Source organism: Ochotona curzoniae, unplaced genomic scaffold (genome assembly GCF_017591425.1).
Source record: "Ochotona curzoniae isolate NIBS_2020 unplaced genomic scaffold, NIBS_Ocur_1.0 patch232, whole genome shotgun sequence".
Taxonomy (NCBI): domain Eukaryota; kingdom Metazoa; phylum Chordata; class Mammalia; order Lagomorpha; family Ochotonidae; genus Ochotona; species Ochotona curzoniae.
This window is the reverse complement of record NW_024466787.1, coordinates 1-23,406: the sequence shown is the minus strand read 5'-3', so window position 1 is coordinate 23,406 and position 23,406 is coordinate 1. Positions and strand designations below refer to the sequence as shown.

At 52.2% G+C, this 23,406-nt stretch overlaps 1 protein-coding gene across 1 annotated transcript; it reads right to left on the bottom strand.

Annotated features, from left to right (window-relative positions):
* Positions 1–2,524: 2,524 nt before the first annotated feature.
* On the bottom strand, positions 2,525–23,158 carry LOC121166801 (carboxypeptidase A2-like). The gene is made up of 11 exons (XM_040996088.1): positions 23,094–23,158; positions 20,548–20,629; positions 19,792–19,926; positions 18,886–18,981; positions 17,069–17,170; positions 15,265–15,363; positions 13,846–13,956; positions 13,047–13,137; positions 11,253–11,452; positions 5,992–6,076; positions 2,525–2,874 (listed from the first exon to the last, which is right to left on the bottom strand). The coding sequence occupies exons 1-11, from the start codon at positions 23,156–23,158 to the stop codon at positions 2,687–2,689; spliced, it is 1,254 nt and encodes a 417-aa protein (XP_040852022.1). The 3' UTR covers positions 2,525–2,686.
* Between the last annotated feature and the right edge of the window lie 248 nt (positions 23,159–23,406).

Genomic DNA, 23,406 nt, shown 5'->3' with positions numbered 1-23,406 from the left:
AGAAGCTACAAACATCCTGCAGCCACTCCTGTCCCCCACCCACCCAGCACCTCCAAGCATCGTGGCTCCCAGCCCATCCTTTAAAGCCTGAAGAACAAGGCATTAAACATCAGGGGAGCAAGAAGGGCCTGAGGAAGAAGGAGCAAAGGCCCACACGAGCGTCATCCTCATCTCCATTGGCCGGTCCATGGCCTGGCTTCCCGACTCTGGAATTCCCAGGCCCACCTCCCCTCACTCTAGCTGCACATGGGGCTAGGAGCCTGCAAACATTGATGGGCCTTCCCTCCTTCCCCTCCTGTGCCAGGGACAAATTCCACCCCTTTGTCTGGTCCCCTATTGTGAGACGAGAAGAGATTTGGGAATGAGGACCATTGGCTGAAGAAACCATCTGCTCAGGCCCTCAGCTCTTCTATCCATAACCCTGCGGGCCTAGCCCAGGTGCCTGCCCCGTGAGAGAGGCTTGGACCCTGACAAACAGGTTGCTGAGGCCCCCCGGCAGCTGCAGCGGGAGCTGACGGGTCTCGCGCCAGCCCACGCAGCGTGAGGCAGGTGCAGTTCGGACATACCTGTTGCTGAGCAGTCGCGAAAAAATGCCCCCTCCCTGGCCACAGTCTCCACCTAACCCCTCTGAGGTATTTGGCAGGAAAGACACAGGTGTGAACAGAAGTCATCCCAGGAAAATGACTCAACCTCATATCAGCCGTTGCCTCAATAAACAACCCCACAGTCCCTCTAGCCAGGGGGTATACTGGAGACTAGTAACTGGGATGGACCTGCCAGGAGAAGGACTCAAGTTGGAGATGAAGGTGTGTCGCACCAGAGGTTCAGTTCCCTGCTCAGCAGCTCAGCACGCTGGGCAGTTCCTTAAGCTCTCCAAGGCTGAGCCTTTTCCGAGTTTGCATGGAGGGAAACAACACACACTCACACGCGAATCTGCTGCACAACCACAAGATGATGTGCACAGCACAGTAGGCAGGCATAGGGATTAACACCCAGGCTCCCAGCAAACATCAAGCACCATGGAGCAGGGGCCCCACTCCGAGCACGCGGGCCATCCCTTCCCTGGCTCCTCCCTGTGGAGCACCTGCCTCCCACCAGCCTCGCAGCATGCTGTGTGGCACACATGTGTACCCAGGGTGCGGGTCTCACGGCTGGAGCCGGCCAAGGACTTCCTGAACCTCCACGTCCAGAAACAGTGAGGAAGCAGCAGCTCTGCAAAGCCTTCGCCAGGAATGCGGAGGAAGCAGAAAGCCTCACACCCAAGCAGGGCAGAAATCAAAATCAACACAGGGTAACAAACAAAGGCCCAAGAAAGCAGCAGAAGCCTGACACCCGCCTTACAAATGAGAAGCAGGAACATGAGCAATGCAAAGGAATCGGCTGGTGAAGTCAGATCTTGGGGAAGAAGTGATCTGCTCAGGATGACACCAAGGCAAAGCCTGAAGGAAGCCCCAAGCCTCTGCAACAACACACACACCCCAAGACCCTGCTCCCTGGGGCATGATGCACCCCTGTTTCCATTAGCTCCCATATCTCTGAGATAACCACAAGCAAGTCCAAAGGCACTCACCCTAAAAACTTCTCTCGGACACAGATGCTGGACCCGATGAGGGTCCCGAAGAGCAAGAGCCACCTCATGTCCCGGGTGTCGGTCAGCGCAGCTGAGTCAAGCTGTACTTATAGGGAATCTGAGCACACTCATGCCGTCAGCAATGCTGACGTCCCCAGCGCCCATGCAACACTGACAGCACAGCAGGCGGGCCCTCTGTGCCATTCCTTGGCAATGATCGAGACCGAGCCTCCTCTGGGCAGGGTCAGGAACCAGCCCTACGGGTTCCTGCTGCTTCAAGGGCGCCGTGGCTGGGCCAGTCAATAAGAAAAGTCGCACAGTGTCGGGTAGGACTTGTACCAATAGGAAGGACTAGAATGTCAGCCCGAAATGGGGGGACCTCTGCTGGGGCGACTAAAACATAAGGACCATCAGAGCCAAGTTCAAGACCACACGCTTGGTAAGCCAGGAGAAAGAATTTAACCAGCATGGGTCATAATGGGGAGAACTTTGGAGTTGAGTCCCCACTGGTTATAATTCCCTTAGAATAGAAATACATGACATAAATATGATAAGAAGGTTGAGTTAGTCTGAATAAACTGATTTCTCAGGGTCAAAAGTACAGGTGTGGCTTGATGGAATCACTGATAAGCCTCTCTTAGACTAGACTCTGCTAGACTCTGAGTCTGGTGTTCTTTCAGAATAAAACAGAAGAAATGCACGACCTATGATTCCTTCAGGTGACTGGGGCCTTGGAGTGTGGAAGAGCCAGCCCCAGAAGACCCTGCCATCCCACTGTGGGGATGGGCATAAGTGAGTGCCAAAGCTGGGAGTGTTCATGAAGAACGCATCTCCTAAGTTGGTAACGGCATTTGAGCTAGCAGCTAAGATGCCTGTAGCCCAGGTCGAGTGCCACACGGGGTTAGATACCCAGTTCACAATAACAAAATTTCTAAGGACATTAGAACATTTTACTTGGGATGACTTTTTTTTTCTTTATTTTTTTTTTTGAGGATAATGAAGGGGAACAGTGGAGTGGCTTGCAAAAACAGAAGAACCGGAGGGCCCAGATGAGCGTCCCAACAGGAACGACCGTTGTCCTGCTCCGCTGCAGAGCCAGTGCTCATCTCCACACCCCTAGTAGGGGTGGTCCCGCACATGCTCCATGATGGTCTTCAAGCCAAGCCAGGTCTCTTCGGCCGTGGGCAGTATCTGTGCGGCTGGCAGGAGAAAGCCATAGCGGCCCGTGTCCCTCAGCTCCAAGGCAAATGAGTATTTGATGCCAAAATCATAGGACCAGTCAATGCTTCCGCCACTGGCTTGGTCTGAAAGGCAAATGAGAATCGACCTGGTCATGCCTTCGCTGCCAGCTCCTCAGAGACACAGAGCCCCGTACTAAAGACCCTGGCACCAGAGGCCGGGCAGGCTGCAAGACGGCCAGGCTTAGGAAAACTCGGAAGATAATTTGCAAAGCAAAAGGTACATGCATGTGGTCACTCTACTGAGTCTCCCTCCGTGTTCTCCGGCTCTCCCCCTCCCCGGGAACCCTGCCTGCACTGCTGAATGGCCTCCCCTCCAGCTCAGGGCAGCCACGTCCCTGCCTGCCTTTGGAGGTGCACACACTGCTTTCTCCAGAGCAGAAGGGTTACAAATGGAGTGGAGATTAAGTTCCTGCCCACAGAGGACTCTGCCTGAGGGTAGGGCAGACTCTGCTCCAACACCAAGTAGCACTTCCGGTGTCTCTGCAGGTGCCTGAAGCTGATCCAGTAAGTGCACCTGACACATAAGGCCTTTGATATGACAGGCATGACTCAGCCGACTGCCCTGAGGCCCCTCCTGGCAAGGGCAGGTGGAGGTGACACAAAGGGCCAGGCTGAGGCAAGAAAGAAAGAGACCACCTTCCTAAGGACAGTCCTGGGAAAATAAAGGAGACGGGGCAGGCCTCGAGGCCAATCTAAGAGTTACAGGTCAGCTCACCTAAACAGACATGTTCGTATAAGACACCCAAGGGACCCAAGTCCAAACACACAATTCATTTATGTTTCATACACAACTGTGTACTCAGCCTGTAGAGGACTGTACATAACACTTCCCAGGCACACGTATTCTGACTGTGGTCAGGTGTGGAATTTTCCACTTGGGTCACATTGGCACATAGTTTCAGAGTTCGGAGGATTTGCGGGTTAGGGACCTTCAGTCTGTGATACTAAGGACTCCTAAAACTTCAGCCATGACAGCTCTGGTCATTCCTGGTAGGCTGGGTATCAAAATTACTAACTTGGGCTACAACCAACCCCCTTGACACTGTTGGTCCCGCCATGAGGTCAACAGAGGACACAATACAGGCTCGGGGTTAACTCATGACCCTGAAAATCACCAGCAGGATGAACCATGGCAAGCCATTTATCACCCTATCAGGTGCTTCATCTGGCAACAGAGATGACATCACTGCTGATGGGTGTGGGGCCGGGCTGCTTCAGCAAGGCAAAGAACACTCTTCATAGATTGAAGGAGCTAGGATAGCAAAAATGTCAGTTATGATCATAGATATTATTAATCCATAAACAATTATGATCCTCTCAGAAAGACCACGTGACAGATCAGAGTTACCAAGAGCAGAACAGTTCATCAAGAAGCTACCAATACTGCGAAGTGCTTCAGCATAGTCGTATTCCACATACCATCTTTTTAAATCTTTAAAGAAACCAAGAAAGGAAGGAGTGAGCTATCCGAAATTACTTAATGCCATTGTGGCAGAACTAGAACCCAAACCCAAGGTCTCTAGGCTCAAGGTCAAGGGCTTTTTTCCCCTTACCCCTCCCTGAGAATGAACTCATGAGACAACTCCTCTCAGGCCAAACTCCAAGCGCTCTGTGCGGGCAACTGCCCAGGGGACATCTCACGGCCCATCTAGAGAGGCGCATCCCGGCCAGAGCGCAGCAAGTGCTTGCTGCAGGGCAGCATGCCGACCCGGGGCATCCCACTGCTGTGCCAAGGCGCTCTAAGGCAGGATAACAGAATCAGCTCTGGGCAGAGAGGCCGTCAGAACTTGCTGGGCGGTTTCCAAGATATATGCTCATCTGCTTATTATATGATGTTATCTGCTTATTGGAAATCTCTTCAATATTGCTGAGCTCACCAAGAAAAATATACACAACCCAAGCCTTCCAGGATCTACTTTATTGGTAAACATCTCTGGTAAAGTAGGTTTAAAAAAAAAAAACCAAAAACCTAGATTCCTAGCAATAAAATCGCTGAGCCCCATGTGGGAGTCTCAGTGGTGACTGCACCATTCGGCTCACACGCTGGACTCCAGTCTGAGACTTCCAACTAAGCAAAGGCCTGCATTCCAGTCAGGCTGCCACCATGGTCTTGAGACACCAGCAGGGCCTTCCTCCCTGGAATTTTCCCAATGGGAATGAGGGTAATCCCACTTAGATTAAAGTTTAAAAGGTCCCATATCTCAACAGACATAAACAAAGAAGTCTTCTTAAGGAACAGCATTTACAAAGACATAAACACAGCTCCAGAGCCGGCCCTGCCTTGGGTAAGGAGAGCTGGTCGTGGGAACATCCTCCAGAAAGATCATCTGGTTGGAAAAGGAGTTTGTGCAAACGTGCTAGCAGCAGCGCGGTTTAGCAAACAGCTGGGGCAAGCCAAGGGCCCAGGAACTGAGCTTCCACAACACAGGAGTACAACACACCCCAAGGGGCAAAGAGACCACCTGGAACACCAGCCTCTCACCCAGGAGTGCCAGGACCCTGCACCCGCGTGGGAGACCCAAAAGAGCTCGTGGTTCCTGGCTTTGGATCGGCGCAACTCCGGTCACTGCGGCCACTTGGGGAGTGAACCAACGAACAGAAGATCTTTCTGTCTCTCCTTGTCTCTCTAATTCTGATTTTCCAATAAAAATAAATAAAATTTACTCCCGACATGGCCATTATTTTCAACTTGCCCTCCTCTCTTCACCCCACATGCTGCACAAACAGCTCTCACAGAGCCGACCCACAGAAGCACCTGGGGCCCCTGGCACAGCCACGCCCACTCCGTCCCCACGCAGAGCCCACTGCATTGCTCAGGGTCTCATGGAGCTCTCACTTGGGAAAGGAAACTTTGGTAAGAGAGCATGACTTAGGGTCAGGCCTTGATGAACACTCACTCATAGGCAAGGACATTCCGCATGCCAGGAGTAGCTGGTAGCATCCGGAGAAGCCTAAAGAATCTCCATAGCTCACACACTGAAGGCTTCTTTGTTTTAGATTTCACACAGTGAATGTCTCACGGAGGAAACTGGGGAAAGCTTGGGTTCCATGTATGAAAGTCTGTCCCTTCCATACCAAGACTTCTAAAAGCTGTGAGCCAGGTTCACAGGGCGCCTGCCAGCTTAGTGCATCATTGGTAGAAAAGAACAAAACAAAACTGTCAGTGTAGCAGGAACTTACAGATAACTGAGCAGATCGGTCCCACTTCGTACTTGGTACCATACAGACTGGCCAGCGACTTGGCAGCTTTTTGGCCTACTTCATTCTAGAAGGAGAAAACCATAGAAAGATGAATGGAAAACACTTGTCTCTTGGAAGATTGCTTGCCTAATAAAAGAACATGAACTGAGAAAGCTCTAGTGAACCGGCCCCTGAGCATCTGGGGTGGAAACCTTCACCCTTGTTTCAACAGCTTCCCAGAAACGTGGGCACAATGGAAGCCACGATGCGGCGCCTCCCGCGAGAGCCACATCCTGGGGAGAGCCACATCCCACGAGAGGCACAGCCCACGGCTCATCCTTGCCCCAGCTCTCCAGGAAGGGCGGACAGAGAAGACCCACAGATCGTTTCCTGACCCCAGGAGGTGTTCAGGAAGTTGATTCTTTTACTGCTGTTGTTACATTCCAACACTGGCTCGTTTCCCTGTGACTGACTTTTTCCAAGAAGCAGAGCTCAGCAAAATACTTTCCGTTATTTGAGGGTTCCAATTTTGACTGATTGAGGCTTTACTGTCCTTGCAAGGGATAAATGTGAGGTCGTGAACTTGGGGCCAGGAGGAAAACTGTACAATCACCAGCTGAGGAAAGCCTGGCTGCGCAGAGGTCTGGGGGAGCCTGGAGGTTTCAGTTGACAACGAGCCCAATGTGAGTCAACAGCACTGTCGCGCCCACGTGTCTTACCGCCCAGCAGTAAGAGGCAGACGCGAGTGAAGCCTTCTGCGGTAAAGTTTATTGCGCGCACAAAGATGAGGAAGAGGAAGGGGCGGACCCCGGCAGTCTTTCTGCTCTTATGTGCTGACTGGCCCCGCCTCCGCCGATGATAGGTCAGCGTCATGATCACGCAGGGTCCTGGGCGACCGGATTCGTCAGTCCCCAGTGTTCACGCGCCGGCCACGCCGCAGCTCACTGCGCATGCGCTAGGCTACGTGACACGCACGAAGGTGTGGCTTCTCCGGCCGGCGCCATTTTAGGCACAGCATGTGGCCAGTGCATACAGATGCGGCTTGCAACATCTCTCCCCTTCTTACACAATAGAAAAAATAAGCTGGTATGGGCCTGTCTTAGGTTGTAGACTCAAGGCGCACGATCCGTCATAGGGAGGCTGCGTAGCTTGACGTAGTCCCTGTCTTAGACCGATAATTGTCTGGGTCTATCTTACCCGTCATGGGCTACAACCGCGGTGGTTGTAAAGAGCAATGTCTCGACAAGGCAGTTATAAGAGTGACTACCCTCTCGCGTGCAATGGATAAGTCCTGCGAGGTGCAAGGGCTAGTCGGGTGCATCATGCTCGAACTCAGTGCAATGCCATAATGGCCTGAGGTGCAGGAGCCATGATGTCCATGCTCTTAACTAAACCCGTTGAAGCATGCTCAACCATACCATGGGGGAGTCACCATTCTGCATGGCTAGTAGGGCTTGATGTATTGCCACACGATCTCGCTGAGCGCGGTGTCTCAGACGACACAGGCAAAAAAGGCATAAGGCACAGCCTGCACACAAGAGCAGAATCAGCACAACCACTCCCACCCATTCCTTAATATGGGAAGTGATGTTCCAAATCCAAGTGGCCAGGGTTTCAGCAACAACAGGATCCACCCGTGTAGAATTAATCTGGACAATGGCAATTCTCAACTCCGACTGTAAAATATCAAATTCTCTCGTCCAATTTCCTAAAAGATAAGAAGAAAGCTGGCAAGAAAGATTAGCAGCCGTTGAAACATTTTGAAAAGGAATAGAAGTAACACATAAACCTTGACACTAAAATTCTCAGGAAATGCTTGAAAACAAAGCGTGTCCTGTAGGGGGAATAAAAAATTACTCACATTCTCCTTAATATCATCATAAGGGAGAAAAGGCAAATCCAAAGAAGAAAAAATCAAGGAAACACTCGGGCTGAGTGGGCGACCCGTAAGGGTCATGGAAAAACACTCAAAACTCCTCATCGTGGCTCAGCAATCACGGTCCTCACAAGCGCCATACAGACCATTAGTTGCACCATCAGCCGTGTTTGCACTGGGCGGGGCACCATTGTCCTGTGGGATTGTAGGAGGAGTTTCTGATTGCGGGGTTGCATGAATCTTCCCCAAGTCAGATCCTCGCGCAAGCGCTCCAGCGGTTGCAGAAACGTCAGAAGGCGGTGATGGACAGGAACGAGTCAATCGAGCTGGAACCCAAACCGGAACTGGGGCGTCCTGTGGAAACACACAAATGGCTCCTCGAGCCTGCCTAATAACTGGGTCTGGGCCCTTCCATTTGGACTCCAGAACATCCTTCCACTTGACCCAAGATTGCTCTTGCGCCATCTTGAGGGAATGACGATCTGCAGCACTGAGGCCTTGCTCATCCAGCTGTAAAAAATTGATGGTGAAAAGAGCCAGGGCTAGAGTGGCCCGAGGGCTCTGACTGGCGAGACCAAGTGATTCCCAGGTGGTTTTTTGTTTTTGTAACAATTCCTTAATAGAGCGATGAGCACGTTCGATTATTCCCTGACCTTGTGGATTATAAGGGATGCCAGTCACTAATTTGACACTCATTTTCTGCATTACACGTGCCACAAAATCACCAAAGGGCTCATCCGGCTCCTGCTTAACCTGTGTAATGCCCAGTTTCTCTTGCCCTTTAAGTGAAAGGGCCTTCCAAGCCTTTATAGCTGCAGTAGAGATCTGGGTATACACTGGCCATGGATATCTATTTTGATCATCAGAGTATTGGCCTTGTCCGGAAAGCATATTATAAGTCCATGACAAAGCTTCACTGCCGCGCTGTTGATTTGCGCGGGCGGTCTCAGCCAAAAGCTCCTGCCATAGGCCCTTCCAATTTAGATATGATCCCATATTAGGGAGAACAGCCTTCACCACAAATTGCCAATCAGAGGGAGTCATATTCATTCCCCCCATACGTTCTAACAGGGACAAAGTATAATTGGCGTGAAGACCATATTGCTTTACAGACATGGCCAATTCTCGCACTAATGCTGCATCTACCTGTCTGTAAACTCTTTCCCTTTCTTCTTCTAAGACGGGGAACATATTTTGAAGTTCCCGGCGTGTGGCTGGATCGATGAAGGAGGAGCCGGCGCCACAACTCATGGGCGGGGCAGATGGCTTCACAGCAGGAGGAGCCATTAGTGTAATGGCTCCAGAGCCCTGAGGCCATGGGCCGAGCGTGGCCGGCGCAGTAGCACCGCCATTCTCTTTCTTCTCCTTTTCTGATCCTCCTCTGTCTCCTGCGGGTTTGCGTTCTAAGCGCCTATGCCGCCTATCCCGCTTGTACCCTTCCTCCGCGTCGGACGTCTCCGAATTTGATGAGGAAGATACTGCTTTCAATTTCACCTCTATTTTTTGCTTCAAACCGGTTCTCCTCTCCCGCTCTGTTTCTGAGAGACTATCCTGGGCAGACTGAAGGGCTTTGTCACTCTCTCTGACCGCTCCCCTACGGAGGGCATAAACCCTCTGCAAAAATTTCACCAGAGAGATCCGTGCGCCCATGTCTATAACCAGAAGCGGTGGCTCATATACCTCGCTCCTAGTCACCCGAAAGTTCTCCCTCTCAGAGCTCCTTACCTGTCTTATGGCCGCAGTTCTGACTTCCTCCCGTTCGAAACGGGAGGCCCCCTCCAGGTCCCGGGTTTCGGGCACCAGTTGTCGCGCCCACGTGTCTTACCGCCCAGCAGTAAGAGGCAGACGCGAGTGAAGCCTTCTGCGGTAAAGTTTATTGCGCGCACAAAGATGAGGAAGAGGAAGGGGCGGACCCCGGCAGTCTTTCTGCTCTTATGTGCTGACTGGCCCCGCCTCCGCCGATGATAGGTCAGCGTCATGATCACGCAGGGTCCTGGGCGACCGGATTCGTCAGTCCCCAGTGTTCACGCGCCGGCCACGCCGCAGCTCACTGCGCATGCGCTAGGCTACGTGACACGCACGAAGGTGTGGCTTCTCCGGCCGGCGCCATTTTAGGCACAGCATGTGGCCAGTGCATACAGATGCGGCTTGCAACACAGCACTGTGCTGCACTTCTGCCAAAAAAATCTACGGTGACCCTTGAGTGCAGTCCCAGATGGGCACAGGCTGGAGGGGCAGAGCTGGTCGCGCTGTGCGCTGCGCTGCAAAGCCCACACGTTTGTCACCCACTTCCACAAGCGACCTGTGCGGGACACGGCTGCCGGCAGGCTGAGGGCATGGCCACGTGGTCAGCACTCACAGGAACTGGGGCTTGCTTTTGCTTTTGGTTTTAGGAGGAACAGAGAGCACTTAAGGAGTACAAGTTACTGGGCTTCGAGTAATGACTAGCTTCACCTCTCACCACACAAAAAAACTGGCTCAGTAGCCCCAGATGATAAACCAGAGCGGAATGTAAGGAGAAGCCCCGGGGACGAAATACACCCCGATGCACAAGGTCCCCTCGGCAACAGGAAGCCTTCCGACGCTGGGCTCAACGGCGGTGCAGCAAACAGCCACAGGTTCGCACCACGTACAGGATCAGCAAGGTCTTCAAAAAGAACCCGACAGGTTCCTTCCAAGCCTGTCATTGCTTTCGCCCTGAAAGAGTAACACTTGCCGCCCCAGCAGGCTGCAATGCAGCAGCTGAGGAGGAAGACAAGTGTGGCTTGGAAGCAGCGAGTCCGCTTCTGCAGGAGCTTGCTGACCAGAAAATGCTGGGGTTGCTCAGAATCTAAGGAAGCACGCCTCAGAGCCCAAGGACGACCACTCGCTGGTTTCTGCTGGGGAGAGCTGTGGCGTAGCTGATCTGTCATCATCTGACACAAGGCTGCTGCCCGGGCGCCATGCCCAAAGCAAGAGAAATGATGAAAGGAACCAAATCAGGGCAGGGAAACTGGGCCTTGGGCACACAGGCACAAGGTCACACAGCCAAACAGCCCCAGGTGCAAGCACACCGACCTAAGAGCCTCACACCCAAATCCAAGCGGCTTTTTTCCCTCCCTTATGCAACAAAAAGAACATTCCAGAAATCATGAGGGTTCTGTTCAGGTAGATGAAGATAACAAGAATCGCTTGATTTCTGTTTCACAGGGAAGCCACACCATCGCCTCAGCAGCTTGGGGTTGGGTTCACTAATGCTGCGCTCCCCTGATCGCCTGTGGCCGGCATGCCTCCCTCTTAGCGCCCACCTTACTGCAGAAACCTACTTGTCCACACAACGTTGGACAAAACTGGAATTACCTGTTTTGTCCTGTTGCCACGCTGGAATTAAATTTCCGAAACTCACCAGCTCATCGAAGCTCTCTGGCTTGGCACACTTGTAGCCGTAAGGGAACATGAGCAGCTGGGAATAGCTGTGCAGGGTGAGGAAGGCTTTGACCTTGCCGTGATTCTTGATGAACTCCACTATGGCTTGCACTTCCACTTCTGAGTTGGCACTGGGTCCATGGTAGGAATCAGAGCAAGGGCTGCTACTGGCTCCAGGGCCTGATGGACGCACAAGAGCCCAATGAGTTCAGCGGAGGGAAGAACCTCTGCAGACCCGCAAGCCCCTCCTCTGGAAATCAGAGCAAGACCCGCACTGTTCTACGACTAGTGTCTTCCCAAGGGCACAGCCAGCAGACCCTTAAAGGAAGTGAACCTAGACTAATCCCTTTTCCTAAAAAAAATGAAGGAAGAAAGATAAGCTTTCTACACTGGGCATGTGACAGTGCAGTTGCTCCTGGCTGGGATGCTGGCACCTTCTCTTAGTGCCTGGTTCAAGTCCCAGCTCCTCTTCTTGTGGTCTAGCTTCCTCCTTCCATACCCTGGGCAGGCAGCTAGTGCTGGCCTCAAACACATGGCGCCCTGCCACCCGACTGGAATGCTTGGATGGAGTCAGGGCTCCTGGCTTGGTTGGTCCAACCCAAGCTGTAATTTGGGAAGTGAACCTGAAGATGGAAATTTCTCCATCTTGTCTCTCTTCCTTCCCTCTCTCTCCCATTCTCTCTCTCTCTCTCTGCCTTTCAAATAAAATGAACATGGACAAATAAGTTATAGTTCCTCCATATGGCTGGAGGGCTATCAAATTCAAATCACCTCCTCTCTCTGGGAGGGATGCTGGAAGGAAAGCGAGGTTTCATTTTATAGATGGAATTCCTGCACTGGGTGGGAGTTGCATTAAGTTCACAAGCTGGGATCTCGTCCAATTCATAAAGAGTCCGAGGGGAGAGGATCGTGCTCATCTAGACTCCAAGTCACAAAGCCCCAACGCCCACAAGCGCCGACGTCCTCCTGCCAAGAGGACCCCGCAGCTGCTCGCCCAGCCACCTTCCGCCTTGACCCTGAGCGGCCCAAGGCGCAGCTGCGGGGCCAGCGTGGGCTGGAGGGGCTGTCCTGGTGTAGCACCTCCGAGGGCACCGTGAAAGCTGGTTCCCCCCTCTAAGTGACAGAAAATGGAAACTCAACTTCTGTTGCCTTACGCCAAAATAATTTCACAGGATAACAGTTGTGGGGGGTGGGCAGGGGAAATAGCATTCAGTGGCTGCGTTTTGTTCAATATTTTGAGTCTGGTGCGCTAATTTTGCTTTTTCTTCCTTATCCTTTAAAAAAAAAAAAAAACAGGTGCTGGCAATGAAGGCAGCTGCCCTCACCCACAGGCCTCCTTTACAAACACTGCCCTTCTGCGCAGCGGGCCCCGGCGCTGGGCGGCAGCTCCGGGCCTCGGGCGAGGCCAGCGAGGCCAAGCCCGCGCCCCTCTGCGACGCCGGGCCCTCCCGCCCGCCGGCCAGGCCGGGCAAACGGACACCAGGGTCCTTCCCGAGTGTGTCCATGTCTGCCTCTCCCGGCGTCCTCGCGTGACGTCACCGCTCGGCCGCGACCAGGAGCTAGCGCTCTCTGGCGGCGGCTCCCGCCACGGGGCCTGCGGGCGGCGGGGCAGAGCGTGAGGAAAACAAAGAGGGGAGAGCCCCGCGGGGCCGCGCCGCCCCGAGCTCTGCGGGAGCAGCGCCCGAGCTCTGCGGGAACGGCGCTGGGCTGTTGCTGTGGGAGGGCCTCACACGCCGGCTTCCGGCCTCGCCCGGCCTGCCCCGCCGCCCCTCACCTCCGAATCCCGCGTCCCAGTTCCGGTTAGGATCCACGCCGACGCAGAAGCTTCCGGACGCCTGGGACCGCGTCTTGCGCCACATTCGATTCTTGAACATCCAAAACCCAGAAAGAGCGAGCGGGCGCGGGGGAGAAAGCCCGGTCAGCCCCGGGTCCCTCCCGCAAGGCCGCGTGCCCCTTCCCGCCTGCGGGGTTCATGGCCCCCAGCCGCACCCCCAAATGAGTGTCCGCTCCGGAGAACCCCGTTTGTAAGAGCGGACTGGGGACACTGGGGAATTGTGGGGCTCCCCGGGGAATGCACGGCAGCACCCTGCAGGGCTCGTCCACGCACTCCCGCCGGCTTTGGCTTTGTTGTTTTTTCCTGAGTGGCCTGTAAGAACGGCGTCGGGTGGGCGGCTTCCCTCACAGCCGGCCGTCGCCCGGCCGCACCGTCGGCGCTGCAGGCACGAAGCGCGGGAGCGCTGAGTTCCAGTAGACGCGGGGTCACGGTTGCCACAGTGGCATTTCGTGATGAGATTTGAAAGGGGGAGTGGGGAGAGAGGCCCACGCCACGGCCCCTTTTAGTGACACTGCAGAGGATTTCCTGCGACAGGACGCTAAATGCTAAATGCCACTGCGATCTGTCAGCAGGTAGCATCCGCTGCGCTCTCCGTCAAACCCCGGATAATGGGAGCCAGTCTGCTAGGTGACCCGCGGCTGGCGGGGGCGGCTGAAACGGGGGCGGGAGGCTCGGACCGCGGCTGCCGGCCTGAGGAGAAACTACTGCGGTTGGTCTGCTCTGAGCAGCTGGGACTTACTTCGGTGTGCGAGAACACGTAGCCGTCAGGGTTCGTGACGGGCAGCAGGAAGAGGTCCAGGGTGTCCAGGATGGACGTGACGGACGGCTCACTTCCGTAGTCGGAGGCGATCTGCACGGAGAGCACAGACGGGCAGCCCGGGCAGCGGGGAGGCCTGCGGCCGTGCCACCTGGGCAGCAGGGCTGCTCTTGGCCCCCCGGAAGCTGCTGCCCCGTCCCCTGCCGTGCTCACGAGCTCGACTGGGCCTAGACTTTTCTTTCTGGTCAACATCATTTACTGAGGAAAAGATTAGAGCTCGCGGATCCATTCTTCACCCAGAGCAGGAACCATCTATCTGTGCTGCCGAGGCGTTCCGCGGCGATGGGCCATCGCTCACGTAGCGCCATGTGCCAAGGAGAGATTCTCCGATATATGGCAGAATATTCTTTAATATTCCCTCATTCCTTCCCCCATACTCTCTCTCTCACACACACACAGCAGCTTTCCAAAAGAACTCATGACCAATATCAGATGTACTGAATACACTTAGGCTCTGCTTAGAGACAGACCACTGCTTAAATTCCATTTTGGGGAATTAGATTCTTTTTTTTTTTTTAACTTGCAATCAATTGCAGTAGTGTTGAAGTTTCTACTGGATTAAAATGTATTCATTTCCTGTGCTCAGCCAGCCTAAGCATTATTATTCAACTGTTAACTATCCATTTCCTAACACCCTAAAGGTAACCGCATTTTAATTGAAGGGAAAAATGTATCAGTAGGCGTGCACGTGGTTGTACATGCTTGAATAATCTGATGTGGATTGATTTCCTTTGCTCATGAATTAACATTCTGATTTATAGCATGTCATTTTGGAACTACTTAAGAAATACCAGACCAGGTCAACCAGCTGCTTGTCCTGACTGATGCCAGCGAACAAGTGGAAGGCAGTGGTTGCTACATCCTGACTTCAAAAGCAGATGTGGGAAGTTTTCAGGGCAACCCAAACACCCTTAACTAATTTCCTTTTGGATCTCTGGGTCCAAGGAGGCTCTTCTCACACCTGACTATTTTGCTCTCTAATCCTCCCTTAACATTTTTTAGATTTCTGGCACCTTGTGCTGCAGCCCTCAGAGTTGCGGGCAGCAATGTGACTTTCTCGAACCTATTCTTACACTGAACTCTGCCTCCTGGGGCCCTGCCCTGCCTCTCAGGATCTGGTCTAACTTGCTGTGGCTTTCCACAGAGTTCCCAGTGATGGCAGAGTGCCAGGACACTGGATGGGGCAATACCAAAAAGGGCGGGATGGGTTTGTTTCCTGCCTGTGTGCTAAGAGAAGGCGTGACCCACAGCGTGGGCTGCCAGGACCACGGGGACTAGTGTGTGCCTGGTGAGCCTGACCTCAGACAGACAAAGTCAGTTAGGAATTCGGAGCAAGATAACCTTATTTGCTATCCACAGCGCAGTAGCTTGTGTAACCCACTCTCGTGCGTGGATCCCCGCATCGAGCCAGATGGCCGGCTTGTCACCTCCGGTGCTGAACTGAAAAGCAAGCACGACAAAGTGACCAGCCTGTCCTGGCCCCTCCACCCGCACTTCCACCTCTGGCCGCTGTGCCCTTGATGGGTTTGGAACGCACACAGCTGACACTGTCATTTGTCTCATCAAAGGCAGATATTCGTTTAGCCCGCCTCAGTTTAGACACGGGCTAACAAGAGGGACCTAGGCTTTCCTCCCTTGCTGTTTGTTTTTAAGCACAATTGTGATGTCTGGTGTAATGATAGGAAATGTGTTCATAGGTTGTAAATGGAAGCAGACAGGTTTTTATTTTAAAAAAAATGATTTCATGTCTATACTCTTATATTTTTACACCTGAACACGTGACAAGGGAGAGGGAACAGAGAAAAGGAAAAAGCAGTTGAAAACTAGACAATCAAATGCAATGTGATCAATAAAAAATAATATAAAAAAAGAAATTGTACCACAAAATTCAAAAATTCAAAATAAAAATTTAACAAAAGAAAACTAGACAAATATATGAGCTGTTGTCCTATAGAAAAACTGAAACTGTAGGGATTTGTGTTGTTGGTTTTGTGCTCTTTTCCAGATGTACGTCATGGTTTTGTTACAAAGAAGCTAGTGATGGCCTTCAGTCCTGCCCACGGCGGCAGGCTGGCCCAGGCTGAGCCAGCGGACTCTGCCTCAGCTGGAACAGTGCTGGGGGCCAACTGGAACAGTCAAGGGGGGAGGAAAAGATGGTTTTTGCACCATCAGCTTCTATCTGCACGGCCTTTTAAACACAGTAGATAAGACCAGCAAGAAATGTAAATCTTTGCTTAAAAATTACATTTCACGGGTTTTGAGCAGAAAGCGCGCCGTGCCTTTTCCTCCAAAGAGCTCCAACGGAAAAAGCAGAGAACTTTCAACACCGCATGATATTGGCAACCGCCAGACCACCCGGGGGGAGGAGGGAAAGCCAGGAAAACTGGGGGGAGGGGGCGGGAAGGGAGGCTGTGGTAAGGAGCAGCGAGAAGAGGGAGCAGAAAGAAAGGGGGCAGCTGCACCCCGGTTTCATCAAGCAAGCCGACTGCTCTTGCTCCGAGGGAGAGGCCCTGCAGAGAGCCACGCGCCCGTCAGACAGCTGTTCCCAGCCACACGTCCAATTTACTTGTGACATTCCCTCCCTCTCTCTCTTGTTGTTAAAAAACTCTTTCTAGGAGACCTGAGGAAACAATGTTCACTCTTTCAGGGCAAAGTGGAACAAGGTGAAATGGCGGTGCTTCAGGCTGTGGGCTGACACGCACTAACCCGGCTACCGCCTAAATCCTGACTGCCTGGGCTTCAGGCAGCCGGCTCGCATCCTGCACACCGCAGGATCTTTCATTTTCATGCGGCTAGCTTGGGCAATTACTTGGTGTTGTTGGGGTGTTTTTTCCCTGCTTTGCTTTAACAGTTAGAAAAGAAGGAGACAAAGATTTAAAAAAAGGAAGCGAAGGTCTCCCACCTCGATGCATTACACACCACCTGGCTTCCCGGTCCTACCGCCCACCTCCCTTGCAAGCATGCATCCATCAGGACCCCAGCATTAACTCATTGCTGGAGCCAGCTTCTGCCTGGGCAAGGAAAGAGGAAAAGAGAAAGTATTGCCAAAGAAGTGCAGCGGGAGGAACACTCAAAACCAGCAAGGTCCAGTTAGGAAAAAAAAGACCTGAGTTCTAAAAGCCGGAGCTGCCTCACAGTACCGCACCTTGAGCGCGTTCAAGGACCGGTTTTCGAAGGAAGAGCCGATGCGCACTTGGCTCACTAGCCCCGGGTGCTCCGCCACAAGGTTGTTCATTTCCTGATAAATCTGCAATGTTTCAATGAATAGTCATTTGCACATGAACGATCTAACCCATCTGCTACTGACTTCACTCCCTCTGTCCACCCTGGCCCTCGGTGGGCACTGAGGCCCACACGTGAAATGCCCTCTCTCAGGGCTCATGGAACCCCCACTGGAAATGAGGCTGACTGCAGGCATCTGCAGGGATGTGAGGGAGAGGCCACTTTGCTGCTGCAGTCTGCTTTTGGCCATTTTCTGCAAAGCCACCCGGCTGGTGTCTGGTTGGCTTTGCTCAGCCCCTCTTCCATCTTAGCTGCAGGCTCTCCCCCATGCAGAGGACACAAACAGCAGTCACTCCCGGGACAGGAGCCTGGACAGGGATGCCAAAGCCATGGGCGGCCTTGCCCCCTGTCTGCCAAGAAGGATGCCCAGCTGTGCCCAGGCTGGGACCTAGCCTGGCCTGCAGGACTGACTTGTGGAAGTGGCAGGTCTAGCTGTACTAGCAGCCAGGGCATGGAGCAGGTGGCACTGCAGGGGAGGTAGCTGTACTAGCAGCCAGGGCATGGGGCAGGTGGCACTGCAGGGGAAGAGCAAGCGTGATTCTCTCTCTCCTCCCTCTCCTGCTCTTGACTCTGTGCAGGCCCAGATGAAAACCCTTGCAGCTGGACATATTTCAAACTCATTTTTTGCGGGGAAGGTGGATTTTTGACAACACCAGTTGGAACGCTATGCTGCATATCACACAGTCTGACCCTGTACTCCAGCACATAAGCATGTCTGGCCGTGAAAGAAGCTAACAAGTCAGCTCGCATGTTTAGATCACATCATGTTGAACTCCCAAATCAATTACGGAGAAAAAAAAATTTTTTTTCAGAAAACTTTAAAATATTTAAATGCCTGGTTTGGAAGCTTGTGGCCTTCTCTGCAGCGCCTGTCTGCCTCCTCCCTTCACTCCTAACCCCCTCCAGCCCTCCCCCTGCCTGTCCTCCTCTACCCCACTGACTCCCAGGTACCACCAGCACAGGGCTTTCTACCCTGAGACATGGCAAGAAGCAGGTGTCCAGGGGCTCCCTGACTCCAACATCAGTCCATTGGCTTGGTGAGTGGCGCAGGTCAGAACATAGCACGAGGGGTCAGCATGGTGGCTCAATCAACTAATCCTCCAGCTGCAAGTGCCAGTATCCCATATGGGCGCCAGTTCATGTCTTGGCTGCTCCACTTCCTATCATGCTCCCTGCTTATGGCCTGGAAAAGCAGCAAAGAATGGCTTGGATCCTTGGCCCCCTGTACTCATGTGGGAGACCCAGAGGAGCTTCTGGCTACAGATCAGCTCAGCTCCAGCTATTGTGACCATTTGGGGAGCGAGTTAGCCGATGGAAGATTTTTCCTTTTCTGTTTCTCCTTCTCTCTGTAAATTTACATTTCAAAAAAATAAATCTTTTTTTTTAATGAGCTAGGTCAGAGATAAGAACAGGAGCCATTTGTGGGTTCATTTAAGACAATCCACAAAACTTTCAAAAATAAGTGCATAGCTGTTGAGGAGGCTGGGTGGAGTTCAAGTCCTGCAGGAAGTCAGTGACCGTGACGCTGGCAAGGTTAACTTAAGGAAACTTGGAGGGATCCAGAGTAGTTAGAGATGACTGCCAAGAGGTATAATCATCATCTCTGTGGTCCTAATTGGCAGAAGAGAGCGGCCAATTTCTCTGACGCTCATGGTGAAATGTCTATTTTAAAACACCTACCTCTTCCAAGGTATGGTAGGCACCAAAATTGAAGTTCCCATTCCGTTCTCTTCTCCGATTCAGTTCCATTTCTTTTTTCTCTTTGTCCAACAGAACCTAAGATAAACCCATTCTACAGATGGTTAGTTCACGTTAATGTATTTCAGTCAACAGCTTTGAAAGCAGCAGTGTCTCTCGGGTTTCTATACCCAGCTCTCCTCTCCCCGTCCTGTCTGTCCTTTATCTGGCAGCTGTATGAACTGGACTTCCAGCTAGCCAAGTGTGGCAGAAAAAGGGAGTGCACACTCCCATGGCCCATACTATATTTCTGTGAATTCTTGATCCAGGCTAACCTCTAATTAAAACAAAACAGAAGCAGACATGCGGCCTGGCAATTAAGACACCCATGTCCCATGTTGGGTTTAATTCATCCTCCACTTCCTGTCTTGGGCTTTTTTCTGAAGTAGACCCTGGAAGGCCTCAAGCTCTGGCTCAAGGTGTTGGGTCCCTGCTCGCCAGCTGAGAGACCTAGTCACCTTTCCTGGGTACCAGCTTCTGCTTAGCCTGGCCTGGTCCCGGATGCTGCAGAAATCCGGGGAGAGAACTAGCAGATGGCCACGCTCTGTCTCCCTTTGTGACTTGCCAATAAATAAATAACTTTCAGCTGATCTTACTTTTGTTGTGTTTTGGCTAACACCCTTCAGTTTGCACTCTAAATGCCAGATTCTTGCCTCTTTTGTCCTTTCCTTTCCATTCTTTGTCACCATATTCCAGGGGACCAGATGCAAAGCAGACAATGTCTCCTCCTCCCAGCAGGGTGGCCCAGGGGGTCCACGCAGAACCCGGAGGGCTGGCCGGTCCCCCACGCTGGCCCTACAGTTCGTGGAGAGCAGCTAACTCTGCAAGGCTTCCCCATGGTGCACTTACCTGAACATCGTCAATCATGATGGAATAAGCAATTCCCTGGGACTCCAAGAAGACTCGGACAGCCTGGGCACTGACAAAGGGAACCCGGACATGCATGGCGGCCCCTGGGGTGGTGGGTGATTTCCAGACGTCAAGCTGCACAGGGCAGAAAGCCAAGGTGAGGAGTGGGTCACTCTGGGGAACGGGCAGCTCGGCACAGATAAATTTCAAGGAATTCCTTCTGTTTTCTCTTGAGTGTGGGAGCTAAAGTGACTGGAATCGCTGTGACAGCACAACAGGGTTTTTAATTACCCAAGCATTAGTAAATGTGTCATAGTGCCTTCTTCTATGACTAGATATTAAAAAGGGCCAAAGAAAAATATGCAAAACTATGGCAATTTTTTAAAAGCTGGTGTACAAGTGATCTACTTCCTTTCATAAAATGCAAACATTATGACATGTTTTAGGAAAGCACTAATGCGCTCGAAGTGTCCAATGGCATTCCAAGGTAACTTTCCCATTTGATCCCTTTTCAACCTGACAGCTAGATCAACAGTATATGTATTGTTTCTTAACAGGGCAGTGAGGTACAGGCCGAGGTGGGGGAACTTGTGCCATGCCATGTGTGTGGACCTAGAGCCCAGGTTTTCAAAATCCCATTTCACAAGTTCACATTCCACATTGTGCCAGAGAACTCAACATGCAAAAGCAGCTCAAGCGCCCTGTCTACCCAGGAAGGCCTCACTCCCGGAGAGGGAGCCACGTGAGGCTGGGTACCTGGAGATGTTCTTCAGCCTCTAGTTGCACCAGCTTTTGAATTTGTTCTTCATTGCTCGGTATGATCTCAAGAACTTGGTCTCTGAAACACAGAGAACACAGACGTGAGCTTAGCAGCGTGGTTGGAAAGCTGTTTCTGCCAGCTTCCTGCCAGTCTGGCCTTGGAAGGCCAGTGTGCCAGTCGACGTCTCGTAGACCGTGCAGAAACTCCTTCGGAGTGTACTGACCCGGATACCCCAATCAGGAAGAAGCACGTGGCTTGGTTTCCACAGGGAGCCGTTATCTAGATGGTGACCAAGAGGCGTGCGGGCTCCCAGCAGCAGGCTTGCCGGTAAAGCCACCTCTCTGCTTAATGAGTGTTTGTCAAATACCACCTGCTGTTCATGAAGCAAAGCCTTTTAAGACACCTCTTCCTGCTTTGCAGAAATAAGTTAATAGAAAGTGTAATCATCCATCTACTGTTTGTAAGAGGAAATGAATTCATACCTAGGTAGACCTCTCTTTGATAAAGATCCATTTGTTAATTTGTTCACTGGCTGGAGAGTTTTTTGATGTTGTGTCTTTTTACATCCCTCGGGATCCCATATGGGTGCCAGTTTGTGTTCTGGATGCTCCACTTTCCTCCAGCTCCCTGCTTGTGGCCTGGGAAAGCAGTCAAGGACAGCCCAGAGCCTTGGGACCCTCTTTCTGTCTCTCCTTCTCTCTGTAAAATTTGACTTTCCAGTGAAAATAAATTTTAAAAATCTTTTTTAAAAAACACCATTAATAGATAACAAATTTAAAAAACTATATTGGGGTCCGTATTAAACCTAGATCACCTCTTACAGGAGCACTCTAATCCAGAAGCCCAAGTTCTAAAAAGTCTGTGATTTTTTTCTATTCCTTGGATTTCCAAAGGTATTTGATCACCCGGCTTTTTGGATGAAAAATTTCAGCTGCGCCGTTAGTTCCCCAGAATACTCCTCAAACAAAAGCCATGCCGCTTAATGGTGACGCTTAGCCTAGTGGTCAAGACACTCGTTACACACCTGTGTCCGAGCCCCTTGGTTCAAGTCCTGGCTCTGACTCCCAGTCCAGCCTCCTGGCTGAAGCAGCCAGACTCTCACCACCCGTGGGAGAGACCTGGGTTGGGTTCCCAAGTCCCTGCTTCTGCCCCGGCCCCTTGCAGTCATTCAGAGACAGCTCACTCACTCTCACTCTCTTTAACCACTTGCGCCACCGCGCCGGGCCCTACTCACTCTCATTCTCACGCTCGTCATCTCAAATAAGATGGGGTTTGTACTTTCACAAATGAAAAAAGCAGTGCTGCCTGGGGCCTTCACAGTCTGGGCAACCACAGGATTTCAAAGCAAAGATGTGTCCTTCAAAGCCAGAGGAGGGGCCTTCTGCTGCTGAGGCCCCACTGCACACACACACACACCCTGGACCTGAACTTGGGGCAGGAGCCACGCTGAGCTGCAGGGTACAGCCTAGAGCCCTACTCCGGTAAAAGGCCAGCAGTCGGCTGACACCCGGCACAGGGAGGCAGGGAGCTGGATGTCCCCACATGCTGAGCATCAGAGGAACATGGGGCTAGGTGTGTCCTGGCTTGTGACAATGCATGATCCAAAACGGAGTCACTGCTGTGACATGCACTCGCATGGCGCCAAGGCGTGGAATCCAGCCACAAAATGGAGTAAATGGCTCACTGCTAACTGCAATACTTTTCACTTTTGTAACTTCTGCTTTGCTTGCCAATACAACAGATGTGTGAGACTGTGCAAGGTCACCCCTGCGGCCTTCAGCACAGATCTCAGCTCCCAGGAATCAAGGTCCCAGTCTGGTTATCTCACAGGTGGCTCCAAGGCCTGAGTCTGGTTATCTTAACTGCGGGACCAGAGAAGAGACAGACACAATTGTCCAGCCACAACAAGCCATTGTAGACTGCCCCGTAAAAACTGTCAACACCCGGGGCCACACTCTGCTGGGGGATGTTGGTGCTGTTCTGTCGGGCTACCTTCTCTCGTTGTAATAAAACTTTGTTGTGACTGTCACTGGTGTGGGTAACACTCTTTTAGGGGTCAAGTAGATGCAGCTGAGGGGCCGTGGGGAAGAAAGGAAGCAGATACAGAAACCGTCCGCAGGCCGGCCGAACAGCCAGCCACAACCTCAAGAAAATTCCACTTCGCCACTGCCAGCTGTGGTTTGCAGTGTAACTTCACAGACGATGGCTGGCCAGCTTCGGGCAGCCAGGAGAGTGAATCCACAGATCGCACTCACCTAACAAAACCCCTAGCTTGTCCTTCATTCTCGCGTGTCGCAGAGCCCACCCTGGCTGGTGCGCTGTATGCCCGTGATTGCAATTGTGTTCTTTCTGTCCAAACCAACTTCCTGCACTGGAGAAGTGCCTCTGTGGCTTTGACTTTGAAGGACTCCTTGCTGCCTTTCCCATGACTTCACCCCTGTTCAGTCTAAGGAAACGACTCTGAAAATTATAAGGAGCAGGTGAGAAATCCTGTAAACCAGTTAAGAACAACTCAAGCCCGCCCCAGCGGCAGTTAACTTACCCCACAAACGCCTTTCGACAGTAGATGTGTCCCCAGAGGGCAGCAAAAAGCAGGATGAGTCTCATGGTCACGGCTTTTCCGGAGGCCAGGCTCCACTCCTTTTCGGACTTCATTTATAGGGTGGGCAGCGCAGGTTGACCTGTTGGCCCGCGGAGAACTCAAGTCAACTCCCAGCTGGTAAAATTCCCACCTGTATTGATGACCTGGTCAAGGTGGCCAGCTCCACCTGCATGCTCTCAGCCGTCTGTACAGGTTCCCATCGCTGGAGCACAATAACAAACTTCATGGGAAAGAAAACAGAATTGCCAGAGCC